This window comes from Phyllostomus hastatus, unplaced genomic scaffold (genome assembly GCF_019186645.2).
Source record: "Phyllostomus hastatus isolate PE091 unplaced genomic scaffold, TTU_PhHast_1.1 phas_scaffold_39, whole genome shotgun sequence".
Taxonomy (NCBI): Eukaryota; Metazoa; Chordata; class Mammalia; order Chiroptera; family Phyllostomidae; genus Phyllostomus; species Phyllostomus hastatus.
The window spans coordinates 33098338-33122846 of NW_025334028.1; the positions used below are offsets into that span (position 1 = coordinate 33098338).

The window sequence follows — 24509 nt, forward strand, 5'->3', positions numbered from 1 at the left end:
TGAACTGTGCATCTGATAGGTTAACTATTTCTTGGTCGCTCAAAAGGATGAGTTCTGGGGCACTGATTTGTTCTTCTATTTGAGCCATGTCTCTCTACCCTCCCCCCCTCTGGTCGCTCTTGTTACGGTGAGGGTTGGAGCCTTAGGTGTTCATTGGGGCTGGGCACCCCAGTGGCTAGATTGTGATGTTGTATGTGGGGGCAGGGGTGGGAGGGAGCAATGGCGGCAGCCCCACTCTCCTGGGATCTCAGTCCCTTCCCTGGGATCCCGGGCTGCGTGTTCCGCCCTGGTCCACAATCGCAGCCTCACTGGGTCCGCCAGTTGCCGCTCGCGTACTCAGGGTCCACCTGCCGCGCCCCCTGAAGGCTTACTCTCTCCTGGTTGCCTTAGGCGCCCAGCTCTCCCCACACTCCCTGCATGCTGCGACCGGTTCTCCTCTCAGTCCCTCCTAATGGTCTGGATGAATGGGTCTACTTCAACTTCTTGGCTGTCCAACTTCCATTCAGATAAATTCTGTGTCAGTTCTGGGTGTTATTCTGCCTCTAAATTGTTGTTGTTCTAATCTTGGTTGTGCGTGGAGGTACGGTGCATCCACCTATGCCTCCATCTTGCCAGAAGTCCTCATATAATAACCCTTGATACACTAAATTAGCCAGTCCCCTAAAATGTATAGATTGTTTCTAATCTTTTCTTGCTGGCAACAATGTCAAAATGAAATTCCTCTTGTCTGTTATTTCACACATATATAAGTATATCTAGAAGCAGACTTGTGGTGCTACCACACATGCCTCTGCAGTACTAATTTACATCTCATCAGTGTTACATCACACCAGTGATGTGTTTTCCCATTGAGCCCAATCTACCAGTGCAGTGTGTCAGACGTTTTGTCTTTGTGAACCTGACAGATAACAAAATGTTATTTTGTGGTTTTTCTTAGGTCTTTTGTTGTACATTAAAGTATATTTCCCAGCCCTGACTGGTTGGCTCAGTTGGTGGGAGCATCATCCTGTGTACCAAGAGGTTGAGGGTTCAGTCCCCAGTTGAGGTGTGTATAGGAGGTAACCAGTCGACATTTCTTTTTCTGTCTCTTTTTTCTCCTCCTCTCCCTCTCTCTCTCTTTACCCTCCTTCTCTTTCCTCTTCCTTCCTCTCTTAAATCAATAAACATATTCTTGAATGAGTATTTAAAAGTGTATTTCCCAGTTAATCATTTGTATTTTAATTTTGCTTGTGTTTTTTTTGCTACGTAGAAATTGCTGATTTTGTGGTAAATTTTTAATCTTTTTTTATGTCACTTTGGCGTTTGTTTTAAACTTGGGAAGGTTTTCTCACACCATGATTACTCTTCAGTCTTTCCCTTCTAATAATTTTTTGGATTTGTTTTTAATATTCTGATCTCTCTAGCATTTATTTGTGGGTACAGACTAGAATAGGACTACATCTCTCTTTTTTTTAAGTTAGCAAGCCCAAGGTCTCAGTAAGATGAGTTGATCAATCAGTCTTTTACCCGCTAGTTTAAAATGCTGTCTTTACTATAATCTAAATGTGTATTTGAGTCTCTTTCTGAACTTTATGTTTTGTTCCATTAGTCTGCTCTCTGTGCACTAGTTCCATGGTATTTTAATTACTTTGGCACTATAATGTTTTCAAATGTGATTTAACTCTTAAAGAATTTTCCTTAAAGAATTAACTCTTAAAGAAAGTTCTTACTGAATTTTCTACAGAAATTTAGAATACACTTTCCTACTTTATGGTGGTAATTAAATTATCTTAAAGGCAATTTGGATTTTGTTATCTTTCATCGATATATCAGGTATGTCTTTCCATTTGTTCATCTTCTTTAGTATCAGTAGAATTTCAGACTTTTCACACAGATCTTGTAATTTCTTCTGTTTTTTACTAGGTATTTTATTTTTCTTACAATTCTTCTAATTGTTTGTGATCTTGCCTTATTTTAAACCTCCTCACTAGTTTTTTTGGTTTGTATAGATGAAGGCTGTTAATTTTAGTATATTAATTTGTACCTATACAAGTAATTAAATTATGTGATTATTTATGATTGTACATCAACTGGTTTTCTTGATATGTGATCTGCAAATAATAATCATTTTAACTCCTAACCAACTTTTATACTCCATTTCTTTCTCTGTTTTAGCCATGTTGGTTATCTTTGACAGAGTGTTAAAGACATCTTTCTGACTGGGTTAAGGAAGTATTTACTCATTTCTATTTTGTTAGGGGCTGGATAATGAATTTTACTAAATACCTTCTCAACATGTACAGACTTCTTAATGATTTCTCACTTTTGATTTATGAATCTAATAAATTATATTTCTGGGTTTCTTAACATTAAGTATTCCTAGAAATCTTGGAACTAAACACTTGGTTATGGTATATTATTTTGATATTTAGATTTATTAACACTTATTAATGTAGGTTACTATTTAACATTAGACTGTATATTTGACTATTTTATTTAGTATTTTTACCAGTATTCCTATGGGACATTCTTTTTCTATGTCTTTTTGGGGGGGTTGTTACCATTATTATGCTGGATCCCTTGCTTTTCCTTTTTTACTCTGTGTTGGAAGAATTTAAATCACAGTGGAGTTAATCTGGTCATTAAAAGTTTGTTAGGATTACCATATGAATTTATCCGTATGTTGTGTTTTGGGGGAAGTTCTTTTTCAACATCTTCTTTCTTTGAACATTGTCCTTTTTAACAATTGTATTTTTTCTGTGGGTAAGTTTTGGTCATTTATATTTGCCTAGAAAATTGTAGTGTTTTTCATACATTTCTGTATGGAAATGAACATAGTAGTTGCTTATGGCTATTTTAATTTTCTTTTTTACATATGGTTCTGTCTCTGTTGACATTTCTTATTTTGTATGTTTTTGTGCTTCTTCATTGTTGATTAGATCAGCTAATGACATTTCTTAATTTTCCTTAAGAAGGAGCTCTTGGATTAATATTATTCTATAACTTTTGCTTTTTAACTAATACTGCTTTAGCTTCTTAATAATTTTTTTGCAATTTTTAGAAAATCGTTTTGATTCAGTGGTTTATGAGAATTTTCTCGTCTTGTTATTAATGTCATTTAATTTCATGGTGACTAGCAAATATATATCCCTTTTGAAGTCTGTTAAGGTTGTCTTTATGGCTGATTTTATGCTCAGTTTTAATGACTGTTATTTGGACCTATTGAAGGTAGTTTTTGTGTTTCAGAATAAATTCACCTAGATTTATTTCATCAGTAAACTTAATTAATTGAAGATCTTCTTTGTCCTTAATTTTGCTTGCTTGATGGTTTTGTGGAGTGAGAGAAGGGAATTAAAGTCTCATAATTCTGTATTCCTGTCAGTATTCTCTTTATTTCTTACAGTTTTTGTTTTATTAACTGCCTGTGTCCTTTTTGCCTTTCCAAAAAATGATTTCTGCCCTGTTGCAGTGTTGATCACAACTTCATTTAGATTGTATTTTTGTGCTATGTCTTTGCCCATTCTTTTCAGTCTTTCTGTCACTATAAGTGTGTCTCTCCTAGATAGTGCTTTTTTTTCCTTTGTGATTCAGTCTGTCTCTTTAATTGTTGAATTTAACCAATTTGTGTTTATGAAGAAGACAATTACCAAGTTTTGGTCCTCTATATTATTTAATATACTACCTGTTTTTGTTTTTTGTCTTTATTTTATTACATAATGTGTCTTTATGAGTTTCTTTAGATAATTTGAAAAGTTCGTGTTTTCTAGGGGTACTTTCTCAAGTTTAAATAGTATACCTAATTCCTAAGATAATGTCTTGTGGCTACAGTAAACAGGGAGAATATTAGTACATTTTTACTTTGGCTTTGTCTTCCATCTCCACATTCAAAACTTCAGTTGATTATTTTTGTTAGTATTGACCTTTATATATCAAAATATACATGAGTTATCACCTTAGACTATTAGTCAGTAAAAGTGACAAAATCAGTGTGTGTGGACTAACCTTATCTACATCCTCTTTCGCCCCTATTTGTTATTACTGCAAGTCTGCTTTGTCAGAGCCAGTGTTAGGTTCACCATAATCCCCGTGTCTCTTTCTTCTTAACCCTTCAGTTAATGCATTGGCAGAGAAACTAGACATTTTATTATCTTCCTGAAACAGCAAACACAGAAGGCTCACCATTAGTCCTTTGCATAAGGTTTACTACTTTTCTTTGTTGAAATTTGTCTTCTGAGTTTAGAAGGTTCTTCAGTGATGTGTTCTTGCATTTTTCAAAGGATTTGTTTTGAATGCTGATACTTAAATGACAGATAAATTGGTATACATTCTTGTCTTACTTATTTTCTGTGAGTACGGTAAGCATTGACCCCTCATCTTCCACCATAGAATGTTTCTCTGGAGAGTCTAGGGCTGGCCTGATTTCTCTCATGTCTTTTTTAAAACACTTTTTAAAAGATTTTATTTATTTATTTTTACAGAGAGGGAAGGGAGGGAGAAGAGGGAAAGAAACATCAATACAAGAGAGAAACATTTATCTGTTGCCTCTCATATGCACCTCAACCTAGGACTGAAACTGCATCTCGGACATGTGCCCTGGTCAGGAATCTAACCAGCACCTTTCGCTTTGCAGGATAACATCCAATCAACTGAGCCATACCAGTCAGGCCTCATGATACATTTTTGTTTCTGGGTATCCAAACAGACTCTGGATGTCCAATAGCTTACTGATAGAAGGTTTGATTTGAGGGGAATGGAAAATGGTACAAATTCACCAGTCCTTAAAAAGCAAAAAAAAAGATATGAAGAAAATATGACAAAAAGTTAACATGAGTTTAGTATAGTTGGTGACTACAAGGGAATCTCCGATAGTATTCTGTGTGGTACAGGGTATGTTTGAAATATATTTTTTACATTTAAAAATGCCATGTAACCGTAAGCCAGGAAGAGCTTGTGTGCTTTAATGGTCCAGTCCAAAGTATAATTTATTGAAAATCAGTTTTTGCTTTATTAATCACAAATATTCTTGTTTTCTTTATATGGTAAGAACCACTCACATAACTCCTATATTTTCTTTGGTGACATTTCCTAAGTTTTGAATAAAAGCACTTTGCATTCTAAAGTTCTGTGGCTGGATATTATAAAATTTTAAGTCTAGAATCCACAGAGTACAAGTTAGTGATAATTGCTGCAGAGACTAAAACTAAATGGAATGTGTAACTATAATCTGATTTATGTGTATATTTGCTGGCTGGGTACTATTTTGAACAAATATTACTCTAAACATACATAATAGGATTGAGGTTTAAAATACAGTAATTGAGAAAGTATTCCCTTCTTTCTTTCCTTCCTACAGGGCTCTCATAAGTACAAGTCGTAATAAAAGAAAAATAAATTATCTGTTTTCTTATTTTTGTTCATTTTTATGTTTTAATACTAAAGGATTTTTAAGGTTGTTTTTTTTTCCTGTGTTCAGGTACATGTCTCGGGTCCACGGTATGCATCCAAAAGAGACCACCCGTCAGCTGAGCTTGGCTGTCAAAGATGGTCTTATTGTTGAAACTCTCACTGTGGGCTGCAAAGGTTCAAAAGCTGGTATTGAACAAGAAGGATATTGGTTGCCAGGAGATGAGATTGTAAGTATGTTTTATTTGATAAATTTGGAGAAGCTTTTAACTTTTTGAATATTAAATACAACCTTTAAAAATTCATTTTCAGAAGTTTAGTAATATTTCACTGAAAAACTTTTTCATTAACATTAAGGACCTACATTGGTGGGGTGGACACGTGCTTTCCTGTTTCTTTAGTAAAAGAAACCTCACTTTTACAAGGAGCCTACTTCTGTGTAGGTTACCTTGAATCTGAAAAATTCAAACAAAACAAGCAAGATCCCTTTTAATGTACACACAATTAATGGCATTTCTAAGTGTTTTCTTTAATAAATATTAGTAAACAAGTTTCAGTGCAGGAGAATGTTGATGCTCTTTCAACAAATTGAAAGGAACAGTCTTCTCAGGGACATACCTTACTCAGGTTGGATTATATCAGAGCCCAGAGCCAAGCTTCAGGAGGGTGTGCAGGGGGCAAGGTTCCAAATGTTAGACATCCTTGACTAGTGTCTTCTTTAATTAGTGTGACTATAGTGGGTTTTGTGGCACTTGGACAGAAATCATAAAGTTAATTTTCTTTATATTTTTTACCTAGTTCTTACTATTTTGAATTCTCTTTTAAGTTATATTTTAATCTTCTGTTTCTTTTAGTATATAATTTTATACTCAGGGTTATGTAAGAAGTACAGTTTTTTCTTACGTAAAGACTTTTTCATGTGTAAAATTTCCATCTTCCTATTTCTTTAGTTTTTGACAGTTCTAACACCTTGATTAAAAAGTCTTACTCTTTACAGTGGAACATCATTTAAGATGATAGGTTTCATATTTAATACATGTTAGTTTTTTTAGTTTATAAAAGGAATAGGTTTAGTAGTTAGATATTTTGAGAGTATTTCCTCATGAATTCTCTGAAATCTAAAGTTACAAAAAAAAACACAAAATCTTAAAATTAATTCTTTGTGGAAATATTTCCTAAAACCTTTGAGTAGTGTTTTACTTTCTGCTTTTACAGTAGATGAGCCAGCAACAGACTTGAAATGGTAAGCTTTGTACAGTGAGTTCATAGCACGTCCCCTGTGGAGAGCTTGGCCACAGGATGCAGCTACAAACCAGTTACAAACTTAGAGAACCTGTTCAGTGTTAACACTGTTTTTGTCAGTTTATGCCTTCACAGTTTCAGGAAAGAAAATTCACATTTTGCACAAATGAAACACAGAAGAAAAAATGTTTAATTTCACTGGTATCGTTTGATTTTTACACTAAAAGTGTTCATGTAAACCTAAGTAAAAAATATATCATAATAATTTTTCTGTTGACTTTCATACAGAAAAATACAGCTTTGTTGCCAACAAAGAAATTCTGGGTGTCAAAACATAATCATATCTGTCTACATTGGATGTTAAAAGGAAGGCCATTGATAATTGATAGCCTGTTTATACTCAGAATAATCTACATAATATAACATTTCTAATCCCAAAACACTTGGAAATTTATAAATTTAATACAGAAGGCAATCCTGATAATTTCTGAGATTTATATAGTAACTAACCAGTAGTAAACATAACTTAATCCACAGGGTTTTGGTTTGTGCATCACATACATTTTTTCACAAAAGTGATTTAATTCTCTTTCCATTTTAGATTTATGCTTTTCCACATGCATTTTTCCTCTTTGATTTGAAGTTTTCTTGTTAAGTTTAATTCAACAAGCAGTTGATGAGTTATGTTCACCACTGCTTTAGGTTATATATTCTATTTTTTATTTTTACATGTTCTTACTGCCTATATTTATAGCAGCATCCTTTTCTTTTTTCTAGATGAAATCTTATATGTAAATCAAACAAGCAATATACAGATTTTGTTAATTCATGTTGGTCCTTATTCACATTTTTATGCAAAGTATACATGTATGATGTAAGTACAAGTGAGTATGTAAAATTGTGCTTAGTTTATAAAATATACAGCTATTAAAATTCAGAGGCAACATTACATAGCAGAAAGAGGTAAGGTCTTATATGTATAATAGACAGTCACTGGATCTGTATTTAAGGCGTAACTATAAAATTATATTAATTATTTGTGTATCTGATGACTGTGGCTGGTATACCACCTGGCTACTTGGACTATCGTGTGCTACAATTGTCATGCCTCAAAAATACTCTAGAAGGACACCTGTGTTGTACTCGGTACAGCACAGTCATCTCACACTTGCCAGTTCTGTGTTTAGTAACTGTGTGGTGCATGCATGTTGGCCACTATGTATGGGGCCAGTTGTGAACCACACAATGTAGAAAGTACCATTCAGTTCTGAGACATTATATACTTGTATACTTATTAATCAGTTTTCTAGCTTATGGCAGTAAAGTGTCTTATTCTAACAAAACCAGTCTTAGGGAAGGGTCACCTTTTCTGATTTGCAAAAGGAAATCTGTGGGCTAGTGACAGCCCTGCATGCTGGTGATTGAGTCTGGGACCCTTCTTTGTAGTTTCTCTACCTTGTATATGATATGCTGCCTCTAAAAATTTGAGTTCTTAAATTGAAAGATGTATATTATTCATCTTGTTAACTTTCTGACTCAGTATCAAAAAGAGTCAAATAGATAAATAGCCTTGGGAAGGAATGGTATTAGATTTTTTGGTTATTCATTTTTAAATATTTAATTTAAAGTTACAAGTATTCTTCTAGGGAAATTCTGACATTTGAAAAATGGGTAGTAGAGCACTTCCTTTCTTCCTTCTATAGCCTCTAAAAATAGGTGGCAGTATCTCAGAGGTGTAGAAAATGTTGATTTCTTTTGATAAGTCCCACAGGTAACATCCCCTGAAATAACTTTGTATTAGTAAATAGGTTGGACTCTCCTTGTCACTTCCACAATTATGATGAGAAAGACAAGGTAGGCAAGAGTGCAGTTTTCTTTATGCCACTCAGCTATAGCTGAGCAAAGAGTTTGTTGGTGTCACATTTTTATTCCACCTCTGCTACCTCCCCCACAGTGCTTATATTTTTAAACTTGATTCAATTGAAAAATATGCATATTTTGAGAAAAATTATTTCTATTAATCCAGCAATGATATAAGCCTAACTCTATTAATATTTCAGGATATAATTATATATAATCTATGAGGAAGGCATCTGTGTAAGTCAGACCTGGTGGCCTTCATTGTACTGAGATCCCTTTTAAACTGGAATGACTTTTAGACAGTTTGAAATGCTATTTTCCACTGCCATTTTGAGCCATATTGAAATGATAGTTCCTATGGAAAAATTATCATAGAATTAAGCAGTAGAAAAGCATCTTTATGGTGATACTTCAGTTACACTTGCTGGAGCTAGTAAAGTGAAAAATGTAATTATTAAAAATGAAGCCACCCTTCAGTTTAAATGGTTTGCCTAATAAATATTAATCAATAAACAAACAAAAGTATATGTACGAACCAGTTTTTAAAATGACAAGCTTTCTGAACCTGAGAAACTCTTGTAAATTTTCTGTTGTCATCTTAAACTTTCAGATTTGTATGTTATTAATACTCACCAATAGGATCCAAGTAATTTTTTTACAGATGGTTTTCATAGCTTTTGAAATTATATTGGTAAAAGGCCACCAGATCAGGTTACAGACTAAAACTTTGTGATGTCTGATGATTCAGTGTTTTGTTCTATCAAGGTCTTTTTCTTCTGATTTTTTTTAAAAAAGAATTATACATGTTCTGATAGATTGCTTCATTGCCTGCTTTATCTAAAGAAATAAATACATATGAATGGCTACATTCAATCCACATTTGATTACAGTATTAAATGCCCTTATAACAGCTTTTGTAACAGCTTGAAAAATGTATTTTTTGGACAGAACTTTACCATTTCTTGGGCTCAGTTAAGTTTCGTGTTTAGTAACTCCTCTTCTAATAAACCCAAGTTAATTTCTTGTGAGTTAAATTCTTAACTCATAAAGGACTCACTAAACATAGGAAGGTCTTATAAAAGTATTTAATATAGGTTCACAGGTAACCTTGAGTTATGGATCATTTGTGGATAAATTTGACATGTCAGATATGTGTTTTGATATTGAAACAGTTAGTGTTTCCACTTGATGACTTCCAACTGTGTTCAAAGTTCCTGGCACAATGCTATGATTTTGTCCTATTACTTGATAGATACTTTTGACCTGGCATTAAATAATTTGGTCACCAGAGTAGAGGATGACTTCAAAGTGTAAAAAAAAATGACGTTTGCTATGGAACAACTTCTGTCTTTACTCACCTGTCAAATCCAGACTCATGGTCTCATTTCTTCTTTCATACTTAATGCCAGTTCAAAAATAATGTATCAGTGTAGGAACCACAGGTTGCATTTTCAGTTAGAAGTCTTCTACCAGTTTTGTTGCTTATATTTCAAAAGCAACTGCAAACATGAGCTTAGGTCTTAGCTCTTATGGCGTGCTTCAGTTTGAGTATTTACTTTTTATATAATCAAGTTTGTCCCTCATACTACTTTAAAAGTAGGCCTAAATAAAATGGTAGAATTAACTCGCCTTTTTTTTTTCATTAAAGTTTTGACACCTTTTAAGAAGTAAAATTAATGAAAATACATACTTTATGCTTTCTTGAAGGAAATAACATGTTATTTTGGGGATAAATAGATTTAGTCCTAACTTACACAGAGGCAAATATTTGAGAGGGGACCCCCAAAAAACCTGGAATTTATTTATAAAAATTGTGTAGTTATTCTTACATGTGTAAATTTCAGTCACCTTCAAAGTACTCTCCTTTTCATGCACTACACCTATCAAGACTTTTTTCCACTACTCAAAACAGTTTTTGAACTTGCTGATTTTTGATGCCTTTTTGTGTTTCTGACATTTTTATTTCACCTCCTCCACATTGACAAAAAATGTTTCCCTTTGAGGACTATTTGGCATCAGGGAAACAAAAAAGTCATTCAGAGGAAGATGGGGTAAATAAGGAAGGTGGGGCACAGGGGTCATACTGTCAGAAACTGCTTAACACTCAGTGTGGTGTGGGCAGGTGTGCTCATAAATCACCCATCATGAAATGGGCAAATGTGCTGAAAGAGTCTTCAAAAAAACTCACTAAAGCTGAATGCAGCCTCTTGCAACGATGCCAGCTAGTACACTGATACAGATGGGTTTCTAGAACAGTTACCTATCAGGGGAAGCCTGTACTACAAGGGACTCACCCTCCAAAAGATAACTCTGGTTTTTTTTGGGTCCCCCCCTCGTTGACACTTTTCCTCTGTTGTCATCTGCTTATCCTGATTCAGAATGACCAATCAAAAAGAAACTATGGTTCATGTCCCTCTTTAAATTTAACTAAGCTCACATCTTTTAGATAAGAGGTAGGATTGGATTTATGTCTTATTCTTCAGAAATCACACCATTAAACAGTATGCCTCTTGCTTTGTTCTTGAAAAAATATTGAGAGGCCTGCTGAATTCAAAATAGCTTGACTCTCCCAGCCCACTTCATAAATATAGCATAATGAAGTTTAGATCTTTGCATTTTCCTTGTTATAAATTACAGCTGTCATAAATTAAACAGTCATGTTTTCAATGTCTTAAGTGAAGAAATTCATGCTACTCGGATACCTTTGATTTTTTTAAGTGACATATATATTGTTATATTTATGTTAATTATGTGCAGAACTACACATTTCTTCCAAAGTTTCATACCTATCTCAGATACAAAAATAATTGTTTATTTACAAAGTACAATATTAAGTATTAGTGATTAATTAATTAGAAACCAGTTGTGATTTTTATGTATATTCAAACTTCAATGTATTGGTACTTAGAAATTATTGTTGCTTTGGTAAAGAATATCCACCTTATTCAGTAGAATTTTGGGGGTCATGCTGTTCTGTTTTACTCTTTTCAGCTTATTGATTGTGTGTGTGTGTATGTGAATGAGAGAGTTTTTTTCTTTCTGTTTAAATTCTGTTTCACTAAGCAATGTTGTAGTATTTTTATTTAAAATTAATATTGAAAATACTGTAAATATTTAATCATTAAATTCTTCAGTGATTAACTGAATTAAACTAAACCTCGAATTGTAGAGAATTAATTTAACATTTATGTTAAAATGGCACATCAAACACATCTGATAATGTAAGATTTATCTGCTCCTTGCATGTAGAGAATCACCTTAAAAGTTATATTTTCTTTCGAATGTAGTGAGGGTGAATTATAGTTTAGGAGGCCCTTTTTCCAAACATAGTTCTCCCATAAACCATCTTGCTCCAGTGTTACCTGTAAATTGACTTAACAATATTTCTTGCTCCATCTAGTTTACAGAAGTATTGTGTCAGCTGTCATTATAAAGTGCTGAAGAAATTTTGCACATGAATAATTACAAGTATCACATCTTTTTGTAATGTGTTGGTTCCTATTTGTGACTATAGCAAACAGATCATCTTAATGACACCAGCTAATGCTTACTGAGCATAGTAACTCAATTGACCCTTACAAAAAACCTATAACTAAGCTGATACACAGAGACGCTAAATATTCTGCCCTAGATGACAGAGCCCATGAGTTGCCAGAGCTGGAAATTGAGCCAGTCTGGCTTCAGAATCTTAACCAAATGTTGTGAACAATGACAGAGATATATGGCAGCAAGCTGCTTTAGGTTGTGGGATGTTTTCTAGTAGGTTCTGAAGACAGCCTGTGTCTATTTCACATCCCTGGTGAAGCATTGAGTTTACCATGTTCTTATTCATCAGTCCTGACTTAAAAAAAAATGAAGCTTCATCAAAAAGACATGTATTCATGGCTTTAATGAAATTTATAATGGCATTGCTTTTATTTGTTAGTAAAATGTTTTTGTAACATCATGATAGCTTTCATGGCACAGGACTTCCTGAAGAGACAGATTTTCTCTATGTCTATTAATAGCTTTTGTGTTAATATCAAAAATTTCTTTCCTCTTAAACTAGTAATGACTCTTGAGTTTGCATGCTACTATCTTTTCTTTCATGAATAGCACATTCATAGATTATCAATTGATATCATCCACAAAATAATACAAGTTGTATAGCAAGTAATAAACAGCTTGACCCTATATGAAATCCCTTTAGCTGTGTGTATTGCCTGATATTTAGCAAAGTTATAGTAGAGAGACCAAGATTATTTTGTTTTTATTTTGAAAGGCCTACAGTATGCAGCCTTTCTTCAGGACAGCAACCCCAAACAAGGTGAACTGATTTTGCACTACGTTATTTTACTTTAAATATGCTTAAAAATGTTACATCTCTATCTTTCTTTAGCCTAGCTTAGTTAACTTGTTAGAATTGTTCATTGAAACCATACTATCTTTACATTGCTTCTAGTTTGGGATTTTGTGCTAATAAGTTTGCTTTTTAAAAATTTTCTTGAAGTATTAAAGTGACATTTCACATATTATGCTTTGATCAGGCTGTATCAAAGTAGTTGCTGACATCTGGTGAAATTCAGGGAAAATGCAGGCTTGGATTTTGGGCATACATTATTGAGTATTAGTCAAAACACTTTGTAAATTCTATGTACTAAAAGAAAAATTGTAGGGAACTCTGCCTACAAATGACATAATTATATCATTTATACCTCAGAAAAGTGCCCTGGGTTCAGAATTCAGTAACTTTTAACTTGACTTTGCATGTTTTGTATATTCTAAACAGTTATTGTTACAGTTAAAAAAATGAACAGCATATACATTCCCTGCCCATACTTTCTGTTAGATCAGAGAACGGTTAGTTACGTGTATTAGGTGAACAATACATCCAAATGTTTCTCAGCTTTTACTTCATTTGAATTACATTTTCATTTCTATAATTGTTATGAAAACTAGGTCTATCATGAGACATCAATAAGGAAGGATTTCATTTGCATCTTGCTTTATGCGTGTGTCGGAGAGAATAAGGATAGAAAAAGGGAGGAGGTAATGTGGAGAGGTGTGCACCAAAATCACACTCTTACTTCCTTCTCTTAGTTTTCCTAGAACGTTTTGTGAATCACAGGAAGATGAATTAATGTAAAAATTCAAATGATGAAAGTTGGCAGTTTGTTTCTTTAATAATGAATCAAGTATAAGCCACCAAAATCCTTTAGATATTTCTGAATAACTTTGAAAAAATATTCTGAAATAATTTTGTTTTACACTTGGAAAGAGTTCTGCTATTTCAGAATAGAACAAAATATTTATCTCCACAGGAAAATAATTTATCAATGATTTTCAATATAAAAATTAAAACAGCTAAAATTCATCTTACATATAAATAAACTTTGTGAAATGTTACACAGTGACTGTTTTAGTACAGCCAAGCACCACACATACTTGTCTCTGGTGCCTCTATGGGAAACTTGGTGAGGTAGATTTTTTTACGGTCATGCACAGATTAATATTTTATGTCTAATCAGTATCTTAAGATTTTTTTAAGCACCCTGACTAAAATTACTCCAGTGTAAGTTTATTATAGTATTTATATCTGCAGCAAATAACTAGAAATGTTATGTTTCTCTTTAATACTTTGGTCAGTAAAGACCACAATTTCTGAACTAAAAGCAAACCAAAAAGTTTACATTTTTGCTGAATTTACTAATGTGCTCTAGCCATTTCTCTGAATGTGAATTTTGGAACATTAGTAACTCTTTCCTTCTGAAGGATTGGGTAGTAGCCTTGTTATGTTGGTCAGGCAGTAATTAATACATTTCAATCTCAACGGCCAAAGGTGTCACAGAAACAAGTGCTATTGAAGCCCATTTATTGGGGGGAGAAATTGACTTAAGAGAAAACAAGAACACTGCTCAACTTCAGAAACAGAGTGTAGACAGTGATTTATAAAAAAAAAGAAAAATGATGGCAGAGCCTGTGTTTGGGATTTTAAGACCTTCATTGGTAGTGAATTTGATTATGCTAAATATAGGTTAAACTGTTGTTCACTTAGTTAACCACATCTACAAAAGAAAGCTGAGAATTAATTCATCACTCTTAATCCGGGTATTTTTTGACAAAAGCTAAGCGTGGTATTAATGAAGAATGAACTCTAAATTAAGAGAACTTACAACATCTTCCTTTTTAAATGGTTTTGGCTGGATAGAAAGAATGTAACCAAAAAAAAAAAAGATTGAAGAAAACCTGTATACCTGTAGTTATGTTCTTTTATTTCCAGGAATAGTCTCAGCAAGAAAATAACCCTAAAAAAAAAATGATCCTACTTCCCTTTTTGTTTTTTTATGGCAGTGTCCTTTGGAGAATGTGATTAAACCTTTAGTTCACATTTTCAATTTATTTTTCCAAATTCAACAGACCCTGAAAATTTGACAACCTATCAGAACATGGACATTCTGATTAATGGTTATTTTCAGTAAAGCATCCAATACTATGGATGAGAAGATAAGAATAGTGAGCATCACCATTTATTACTATTTTCTTTGTTGCCACAGTGTGCTAATTAAATTCTTTTATATATTTTTTAAAACAGAACAAAACAGAGGTTTGTTTATTTGAAATACTAAGGTATAGATGTTTGGGATTTTAAGTTCACTGAAGAAATTATTCTATAGATTATACTTTTTGAAAAAGGAAGATATCATTAGAACTGGGATTGGCTTTGGACTTATTTCATTTTGGACTGGTTTTGCTATCAAATCACCTTAAGTTATTTTGAATATTAATATTGTTTAGGAAAGAATTTAAAATTTAAAGAAGCAAATTTCTAGATATTTTCCCTCTTGTTTTAACACATTAAATGTCTAAAATTGTTTAAAATGCTTAACTTCTGATGGACTTTAGTTTCAATTTTGTTCTTAGTTATTGCAGATATTGACAAAATGTCATACGAAATTATTTTGTATTTTTTGTAGGACTGGGAAACAGAAAATCATGACTGGTATTGTTTTGAATGCCATTTGCCTGGAGAGGTGTTGATATGTGACCTGTGTTTTCGTGTGTATCATTCCAAGTGTTTGTCTGATGAGTACAGGCTTAGAGACAGCAGTAGTCACTGGCAGTGCCCAGTTTGCAGGGTGAGTACCTATATGAGCTTTAATGTGCTGGTCAGAGGGTTGGAGTTCATTGACAATAGCCGCACAAAGATACCCCAGGTGGTCGTGCCAGGTTGATGGATAAAATACTGGAGGGTGGGGGTTATCTGCTGAAATGATGGTATATGAACATAGAGCACTCATAAATGGATATCACAGAACACATAACATATTCAGGGTATGGATTTTAGAAAGTTGTAATCACATAAAAGTACCCTCTCTTCCCTTACTTTACACTTGCCTCTGGATTGTGTGACTGCTTCAGTAAATAGCCTTTGGGGATCAAGAAACTCTTTCATACCAAGCCTGTTCAGTGTGTCCTCTGCTACTCAAAAAACACAGCTAAAGGCGCATTGTTGGAGATGTCTGTATCTACTTTCCCTTTATATTCATGTAACATTGCCTTTATTTTTGTCATACCATGGGTTAGTGTCTTTTTCCTTATATTTCATTTGGAGGGTGGAGGGATGGAACAGTTGTATATAAAGCATTCTAATGTAAAGCAAAATGAAATAGGCTGGTAGGTAAAATAGGTACTTTCCATAATTATTTTCATTCATATTATTTCCCCATTGAAAAGTATACATGGATGTGCTTGTGGTGTGTGTGTGTATACAAATGATGTGTGATACCAAAATACTACATTACATATGGCAGTGGTGGTGATTAACAGGGAATTACTTGTTTGTAACCTCTTTTATTTTGTACTTGAATGAATATACTTACTTGGAACCATGCAAATTGACCTGATTTCTAATGAGTTCAGTTTGTAAATATACTTTGTAATACTGGAGTAACTTAAAGATTCATTTATTCTTCCAAAAAAAGTTTTGTCTTCATAATTTTTCTTCTCAATCAGCCAAACATTTTCTGCCAGTATGATGAGCAAAATGCAGTGTACATTTCTAGTCTTCCCTTAGTGCCTATGGTTTTGTATTACTAAAGTGTACTTCACCCTACCAGAATAGTTGTGTATTTCACAGGCAGACAAAAGACAGTTGAGATAGCATTAAAATATCATGTGCACAGATGACAGTGATAAATCCCTAGATCTGAATATATCAGTGTCAAGCCTCAAGTTTTAGATATTTTCTTTGAGGTCTGCAAAAATTTGTGTGTTTACAAAAAATTACTATAATTGGTAATATGGGAATTGCATTTAATATTTATATTTTATCTCATTGGTGCATTTTAAAAATAGATATTTCCTGTTTTCTGGTAACATTTTACACTAAAGTAAAGAACAGTGAGATCTTAAGAACAAAAGCAATTATGATTTTGCTTGATTCACTTTTAAACAGTCATTTTTTATAATCTAACACGAGATTTAAATATTTGTGAACTAAGACAACTAAGGGACAGAAACTTTAGAACTGTAAGTTCCAGACCAGAATAATGATATTTTCTATTTTTTTAATTAAAGTTTGGAAAGAATATAGATTAATTAGGTAAACTAATGAGGAATTTTGAAGATAAGATACTCAGAACCAAACTTCAATGCAGGTATAGCAAATAGTAGATAGAACCCAACCATTACTACCTAAAATTCAAATTTAAAACATTTCTGGTATCAAATAGAAGACTATTTTGTTTTCATATAATTTCTGCTCCTACAGCATTGAAAAAGTCACCGAGGATGTCAATTATAATTTAAAAAATAATAAGATTACATGTGAGGATTCTTTTTTTTTTAATATATATATTTTTTAGATTTTATGTATTTATTTTTAGAGAGGGAAGGGAGGGAGGAGAGAGATAGAGACAGAGACACATATCAATGTGCGGTATATGTGCGGTTGCTGGTGGCCATGGCCTGCAACCCAGGCATGTTCCCTGACTGGGAATTGAACCTGCAATGCCTGGTTCGCAGCCCAAGCTCAATCCACTGAGCTACGCCAGTCAGGGCTAGGATTCATTTTTTTAAAAAATATTTTTAAAATTTATTTTTAGAGAGGAGAAGGGAGGGAGAAAGGGAGAGAAAACATCAGTGTGTGGTTGCCTCTCAAGCACCCCCCTTCTGGGGACCTTGTCTGCAACCCAGGCAATTGCCCTGACTAGGAATTGAACCAGTGACTGTTTGGTTCACAGGCCAGCACTCAATCCACTGAACCACACCAGCTATGGCATGATTCGTTTTAAAAAGTTACTTAGAATAGCTTCTTTCTTACCCAGCTATCAGTTATTGTTACTAGAATTATTTTAGCTCAAGCAGCTTCAAATATGACTGTCTGAAATATTTTAAGACAACAATGATAAGAATTTTTCTCAGTTTAAAATAATTCAGTCAGTTTTTATAATTTTAGGAACTTCACAATTCTGAACATATTTCTTTGAAATATTTGCCTTTCTGAAGATATTACAGTATTACTTTATAGATGTAGTAGATTGTAACTGAAAAATAGCCTATGAATATCAAGTTAGCATTTTGCTTTGAAGAAAATTTGAGTATGGTTCTGTTTAACACCCTTGTTAGTGAAAACTCACTAGTTAAAAAAGGGAGATTTAATTTTTTTAAGTTGGCTGTAAAAATTCAAATAACTTAGAGGAGGATAAATAAAATAAATACAATTTTTGGAAATGCTGTTACATAGGCAAACATTCATACAAATTCCCCCCACCATCTATCCATTTGTATTTGTATCTGTGTAACTTTATGTACATTGCTGGACGGAGCCAGTTTGTTTATATTCAGTGACGTCCCAGTCTGTTTCTAAGTATCGGAATGTGCTGTAATTTATTTAACCAGTTCCCCACTGATGCTTATTACATTGTTTCTGCCGTCCTGTCTGATCAGTAACATTGCACAGAAACTTTCTTGTTGAAGGAGTCTCGTTCATGTTGCTGTGTCCAGAATCATGCCACACTTTCTGCTTTGAAGAGCCGTCTTCTCATTACTGGGTATATTTGAATTTTATATTGGGTATATTTGAATTTTATATTCCTTGAAATAGCCATGGGTTTTCCAGGAAAAATAATGAGATAACGTTAACTTTTAAGTTAAAATTGCTTTTGAGATTTTATTTGCCTAGAAAATATATCTTTAAAAAGTAATATAGTCAATTGTATTTTTAAAAAGACTAATTAATTTACCTATATCTATGTGATTCTGTTTGATCATTTTCATAGGATAAATCCATTGAAGTGGAATTCTTAAATTTAAAGGGTAGGCACTTGTAAATTTGTGATAAAAATCACTGAATTGTCCTGTAGAAGATTAAGCTCAGTTATGTTAACATGAAAGTATTTTCCAATTTTTGTTGCTCTTTTGAAAGGACACAAATGGCTGTCCTATTTTAATGTTTCTTCATTTTCATATATATATTTTCCAAATTATAACCTCATTTTATCCTTTGATGCTGTGGTTACAGAAGGCAGGCCTGGGTGGATATACAAGCCTCTGTGTGTGTCTGTTGTGTGTGTGCGCATACACACACAAGCATCCATGGCTGGTGTATGTACCTACATTGGTGCATGCCTGTGCAAGCATGGGTGTGTATGTTGAGGGGGGGCATGTTCATGTCAGTGTTGTGTGTGCATGGATGTGTGTATATAAGTGTGCATGCACATGTTCATATGGGGATGTACATGTGTGCATGTACCACACACTTGCTGGCTTCAAGTCCTGCTGGTGAACATTATGATATTGTTAGAGTGCTGACTACATGCAATTTTTAAAACAGTGTATGAGTAGGTTCATGTGTAATCATAAGAAACACTATGATCACCCTTGACGTTGGCACACCCTGTTGCCTTTTAGAGCAGTACTTTCTGGGAGACCTGTCTGTGGAGATGAAAAATGTTCTTTGTGGGTTGTTCAATAGGAACTACTGTCTTTGTGTGTCTGTTGAGCACTTGAATGTGGCTTGTGAGACCCAGGAACTGGAATTTAATTTCGCACATGTGGCTGTGGCTACCTACTGTATTCTACAGTGCAGTTTTAGAACTGTGTATTCTGAATGCCTGTACTACTCCCACAGAAGCATCTGGTAGAAAAGCCTGCCTCATGACTGGCCTGGCATTTTTTTCCCTGTCAGGCCATAGTTAGGACTTGGAAGAATTCTAAAGGAAGGGTATAAATCAGCTTGCCCCTTGCCCCCCTGTCCCTTGTTTCCTTCATGAACAGCAGATTGTATAGCAGACACTGCTTCGTGGCTGTAAAATACAGTGCAGTGCACAGGTTAATGACTGTAATATCCGATACTGCTGCATTTGCTCTGAATCTGGTACCTCATAAGTCAGAAAGTTAACTTTTGGGGAAAAGAAACTATGTATGGCCAAACAAATTAGTTGCCACTTTCTAGCTTCACTTTGAGATGTATTTTGAAAGTGAGCTCCTATTTTCTTTTGTCTTCTTTAACATGTTCATGTTCCTTACATAAATGAATATTGTTTTCATGACTTGGAGGAGTCATATTGCTGTTCCTTTAAGGTTCAGATACATGAAAATTCTATATGTGGGCTAAAATTTGTCATTAGGGAGTAGAATTTTTGTGCTAATTGCCTTTACTGTAAGTACATAAAAAGTGCTAGAATAGGAAGGACCATAGTTACCCTTTTCCATATTTGGGCCTCTAAAAGGGAATATTGATCTAATGAAATCCACCCAAATATTTTTATATTAGGTGTTTATATTATAATATGAAAATTTTATATTACAGTTCTTTATAGTCTTTAACAAACTTTGATTCACTTTACATTCCATTTAAGACATACTTATTGTGAATTTTATATAAAGTACCAATGTAAGTCACAAAGAAAAGGGTATTCAAGGTTATATATGGGGGCATATTACTCCAGTGTGTCCTTAAAAACTAGAAAATACTCATCCCCCAACACATTTCAGGTGGCATTTTTAAGGGTCATAAATTTTAAATTGTTAACATACAAATTGTATGGCGAGTCAACCTAGCTCAATAAAATAGACAAACACAAGAAACTGTAAAGGAAATGAAGAAAAAACTACATCGGATGATTTTATTAATAATTTAAAAAATATATATTGGTCCTACATTTAATCCAAACAGCTCTCCCAACTTTGTAGCTCCTGGTTTTCTGATGATCTAAGGTAGAGTGCCCCTTAGTGGTACTTTAACATTAACTGGAACTATTCCTAAAGTTCCCTACTGCAGCTTCTCTTTAAAATATATTTTACAAGAAACTTAATAATTTAAAAATACATATACGGAAAGAAGTCTATAGAAGGCATTTCCAATTAACTTTTAAATCGGATGGTAAGTCCTAGATATCATACTCTCCTCATATAGTAGACTTATTAGGCACATACTGAAAATGAAGGAATTGGACTGGTCTACTAAAACCAAACCAAGACTAAATTGCTATTAGGAGATCACTTAGAGTTTTATCAAATGGATACATACCAACTTTTCAATGTTAACTTAGTTCTGGCTAAAGTTATATTCTGAGTCATTTGCACTATGACCTGCTTGTTCAGGTAGCCAAAGAAAAAGTCATGATGAAAGCTGTTTCTTGAAACTGGAGATAGAAATTTACTTCTGAATTGATTTTTCATTCTTGGGAAGGTAGGCAGTATAATTTTTTAAATTCCAAAAGTCAGGAGAATGCTCATTTAATATTTATAATTAAATGGCACAAAATCCTAAATGAAAATATTTTGAACATAAATTCTTTATTGTTTATTTTCCATGAAACTGACACTGTTCTTTCTGGTTAGTCTTCATTAATATGGGAAGTTTATTAATATTTTCACCCTAAAAGTAAGTACCTTTACCTTCAAGACAGATATTAACAAATTGGGAATGGAGATTTGATTTTTAAGTAAAATAGAAGTAGAAGCCATGTTTTAGGGGAGGGGTTGTCTTTTTTTGTTTTTTACATCGATGGACAATTACAGTATTGAATACGAATGAACATGGAATATTTAGAACATTTTTAAAGCCAGCTGAATCAAATTACCTTTTACTAACAAAGTAGAAAATTAAGTTGAAAGACCTATGTCTAAATCAAGTACTTTATAATGCAGTTTTACCAATCATCACTGGCCTGAGTAGAGGAAAACATATTGCGAACATTGATAAAGCCAAACAGTTTTAAAAATTGGATCTGGGATATAAAACTGTAAAATCCCACATAGTGTTACATAATCTCTTTATAAAACTACCTGGACCCAAGCAAGAAAGAAAAAAAAATGCCCACGTTTTCTAATTGCCTTACCATGATGAATTTACCAATGTATGGTCAGGAAGGTTTTGGATATGGCTGTGAAATGTTTTAGGTAGTGGTGTATTTTGTCTTTGTGATATATGTGTTTGGTGGCTTGTTTAGAATCTTAAACAAATTGTATCTTTGATATTTTTTAAGATTTTTTTTTATTTTTAGAGAGGAAGGGAGGGAGAGAGAGAGGGAGAGAAACATCAATGTGTGATTGCCTCTCACAAGCCCCCCACCAGGGACTGGCGCATAACCCAGGCATGTACCCCAACTGGGAAACGAACTGGAGGCCCTTTGGTTTGCAGGCCCGCGCTCAAGCCACTGAGCTGCAACAGCAGGGTATCTTTGATTTTTAATTCTAAGGGATTGAGGATATAATATAGGTGGGCTTGGTTCTATATTAGGATGGTTACTACTTAATCTAGATAAACAGAAAGCTCATTTAGTGTTTTCAACAATGATGAACTGAAAATAATACAAAGGGCAGTTTCCTTTTACAAGGGTGGGACCCCCAAAAAACGGAGTTATCTTCGGGAGGGCAGGTCTCTTGTAGTACTGGCTTTCCTTGGTAAGTGAGTATTCTAGAAACCCATCTGTATTAGTGTACTAGTTGGTGGTGTTGTGAGAGGCTGCATTCAGTTTGAGTGAATTTTTTTGAAGACTCTTTTAACACCTTTGACTGTTTCGTGATGGGGGACTTCAAAGCACACCTGCCCACACTGTGCTGAATGTTCAGCAGTTTTTGACCAAAAACAGAGTGAAGCCGGTGCGCCACCCTCCCTATTCATCTGATCTTGTCCTGAGCCACTTTATTTTTGTTGTTCCCCCTGATGGAAAAAGTCCTCAAAGGGAAACATTTTGTTGATGTGAAAGAGGTAAAACAAAAAGCAGCAGCAGCACAAACAGGCATCAAAATCGACAAGTTCAAAACCTGTTTTGAGCAGTGGAAAAAAGTCTCAATAGGTGTAAGTACATGAATTGGAGAGTACTTTGAAGGTGGCTGAAGTTTAGACAAGTAAGAATAAATACACAATTTTTTATATATAAATTCTTGGGTTTTGGGGGCTCCCTTGTATTGTCTGCAAATGCATGAGGTAGGAGGGGGAGATGTGGACAGGTGGGCAGGTAGTATTCCCCTTGGCTGGTGTCAATATGTGTGAGCAGAGAACAAATAATACTCATTCCTTGACCTGAAAACAGAGAGACGGGTAACTTATTTTCAGAAAATAATGGAAAGATTTGCTCCACTGAAGAATGCATTCTCTCTCTGCCTTTTGAATCTTGTTCTTTAAAAAATTAGTATTGTGTAGAAGGTGAGGAACAACTAGATACAAAACCTGGTTGCATCAAGTTTCTCTGAATGTGCCTTTTCTGTTCTCTAGTTCTTATAATATGCCACAAAGGAGCTTAAAGTTATCCTCCAAACTGCATTTTAATATTGAATGATAAAATTTCTGACATACATAATAACACTCCTCTCTGTAGCTAATATTTCAGCAACTTTTGTGAATATGTGGATGTAGTGGATTAAGAAATGCTACATATTTTTACAATACCAGTTGGTTTTGTGGCCTGTAGAGTTTAGAGATACTTTAATAGTTTGTAAGTCATCCGAGACTGGATGCTACAAAGCTCAAAGCTGATTATATCATCTGGACTTAGTCACAAATTAATGACCTCAATCAGCACAAAGAGCTGAGTTTATAAAAATTAATAAATATAGATATGGAGTAGCACTCAGTGCAGTTTGTAAATTGGTTGAACAAGTCTAGAAACACTATGCATTAGTGGCTTTGCAAGACCAGTTTGCACACAGTAGGAACCAGGGGCTGTGAGTGGAGCTGCGTTTGCTACCATGTTCCAGGTTATCTACCTCAGGACATTCTTAGTGGTTTGTGTTATCCTTAGAGTTCCAACTGGCAGTTGTGTGTAAGAAGACATATTTGCGACAGCTTAAGAGATGTTTAAAAACTTAAATTTACTTTTCTTTAACTTAAAAAAAAAGTAAGAACTATTGCCAGAAACTCAAGTGCAGATAACTTGCTGATTGGTTGTGGAGATTGAGGATTGAGGATTAGTGTTAAAGGGAATCCACATGGTTAAATGTTTGGTGCACCTCACATACAGAAGTGAGTAAGCCACGTTTTCCACCATTAAAACTGGCAATAGGTGTGATTTTCTGGTCTTTTGATCTTAATAGAGAGTTAATTTCAGTGTGTCAGTACTGAAGATGAAAAAGACTGAATGTAGTATATTCTTAGAAAATTATCCTAAAATATGATTGTCATTGATGGGGCTACTGGGGTCCCAGTGATGTGGGGGGAGAAATGACAGGACTTTGGGGCACTTCTACCAGAACAGCTCTACTGTTAAAAGTCTCAGACTTTGGAGTCTTACATTTTCATTCCTTCATATACAGTTATTACAAATGGTCTTAGAAAATACTTTAGAGTCTCTGATTTCAGTAATAACATAGGCAATTCATGTGTAGATAAAATGTATTATGATTTTTTTCTGTGATTACACATAGTTATGGAAGAGAGCTGGAGCATCTTGATTCCTCAAACAATGTAGGTAATTTAGATGCAGATTAGTGTTTCTTTACTAACACCCAGGGGCCACATGTACCAGAATCATCTGGTGTTCTAAATATGTTTAGAACAAGGACTCTGGACTGAGGCTCAGGAATCTGCTTCTCAGCAA

At 34.1% G+C, this 24509-nt stretch overlaps 1 protein-coding gene across 15 annotated transcripts in view; it reads left to right on the top strand.

Annotated features, from left to right (window-relative positions):
- The window catches only part of ZMYND11 (zinc finger MYND-type containing 11), a 143963-nt gene that overhangs the window by 84621 nt on the left and 34833 nt on the right, over window positions 1-24509 (top strand). For 10 of the 15 annotated variants that reach the window (XM_045820053.1, XM_045820051.1, XM_045820050.1 and 7 more), the window contains 3 exons: window positions 5453-5612; window positions 12746-12790; window positions 15438-15599. In XM_045820053.1, the coding sequence (XP_045676009.1) occupies window positions 5453-5612; window positions 12746-12790; window positions 15438-15599 (367 nt within the window). Of the gene's footprint in view, window positions 1-937; window positions 1046-5452; window positions 5613-12745; window positions 12791-15437; window positions 15600-24509 lie in introns of all 15 variants that reach the window. The other 5 variants (XM_045820058.1, XM_045820059.1, XM_045820064.1 and 2 more) reach the window with 3 other exon arrangements.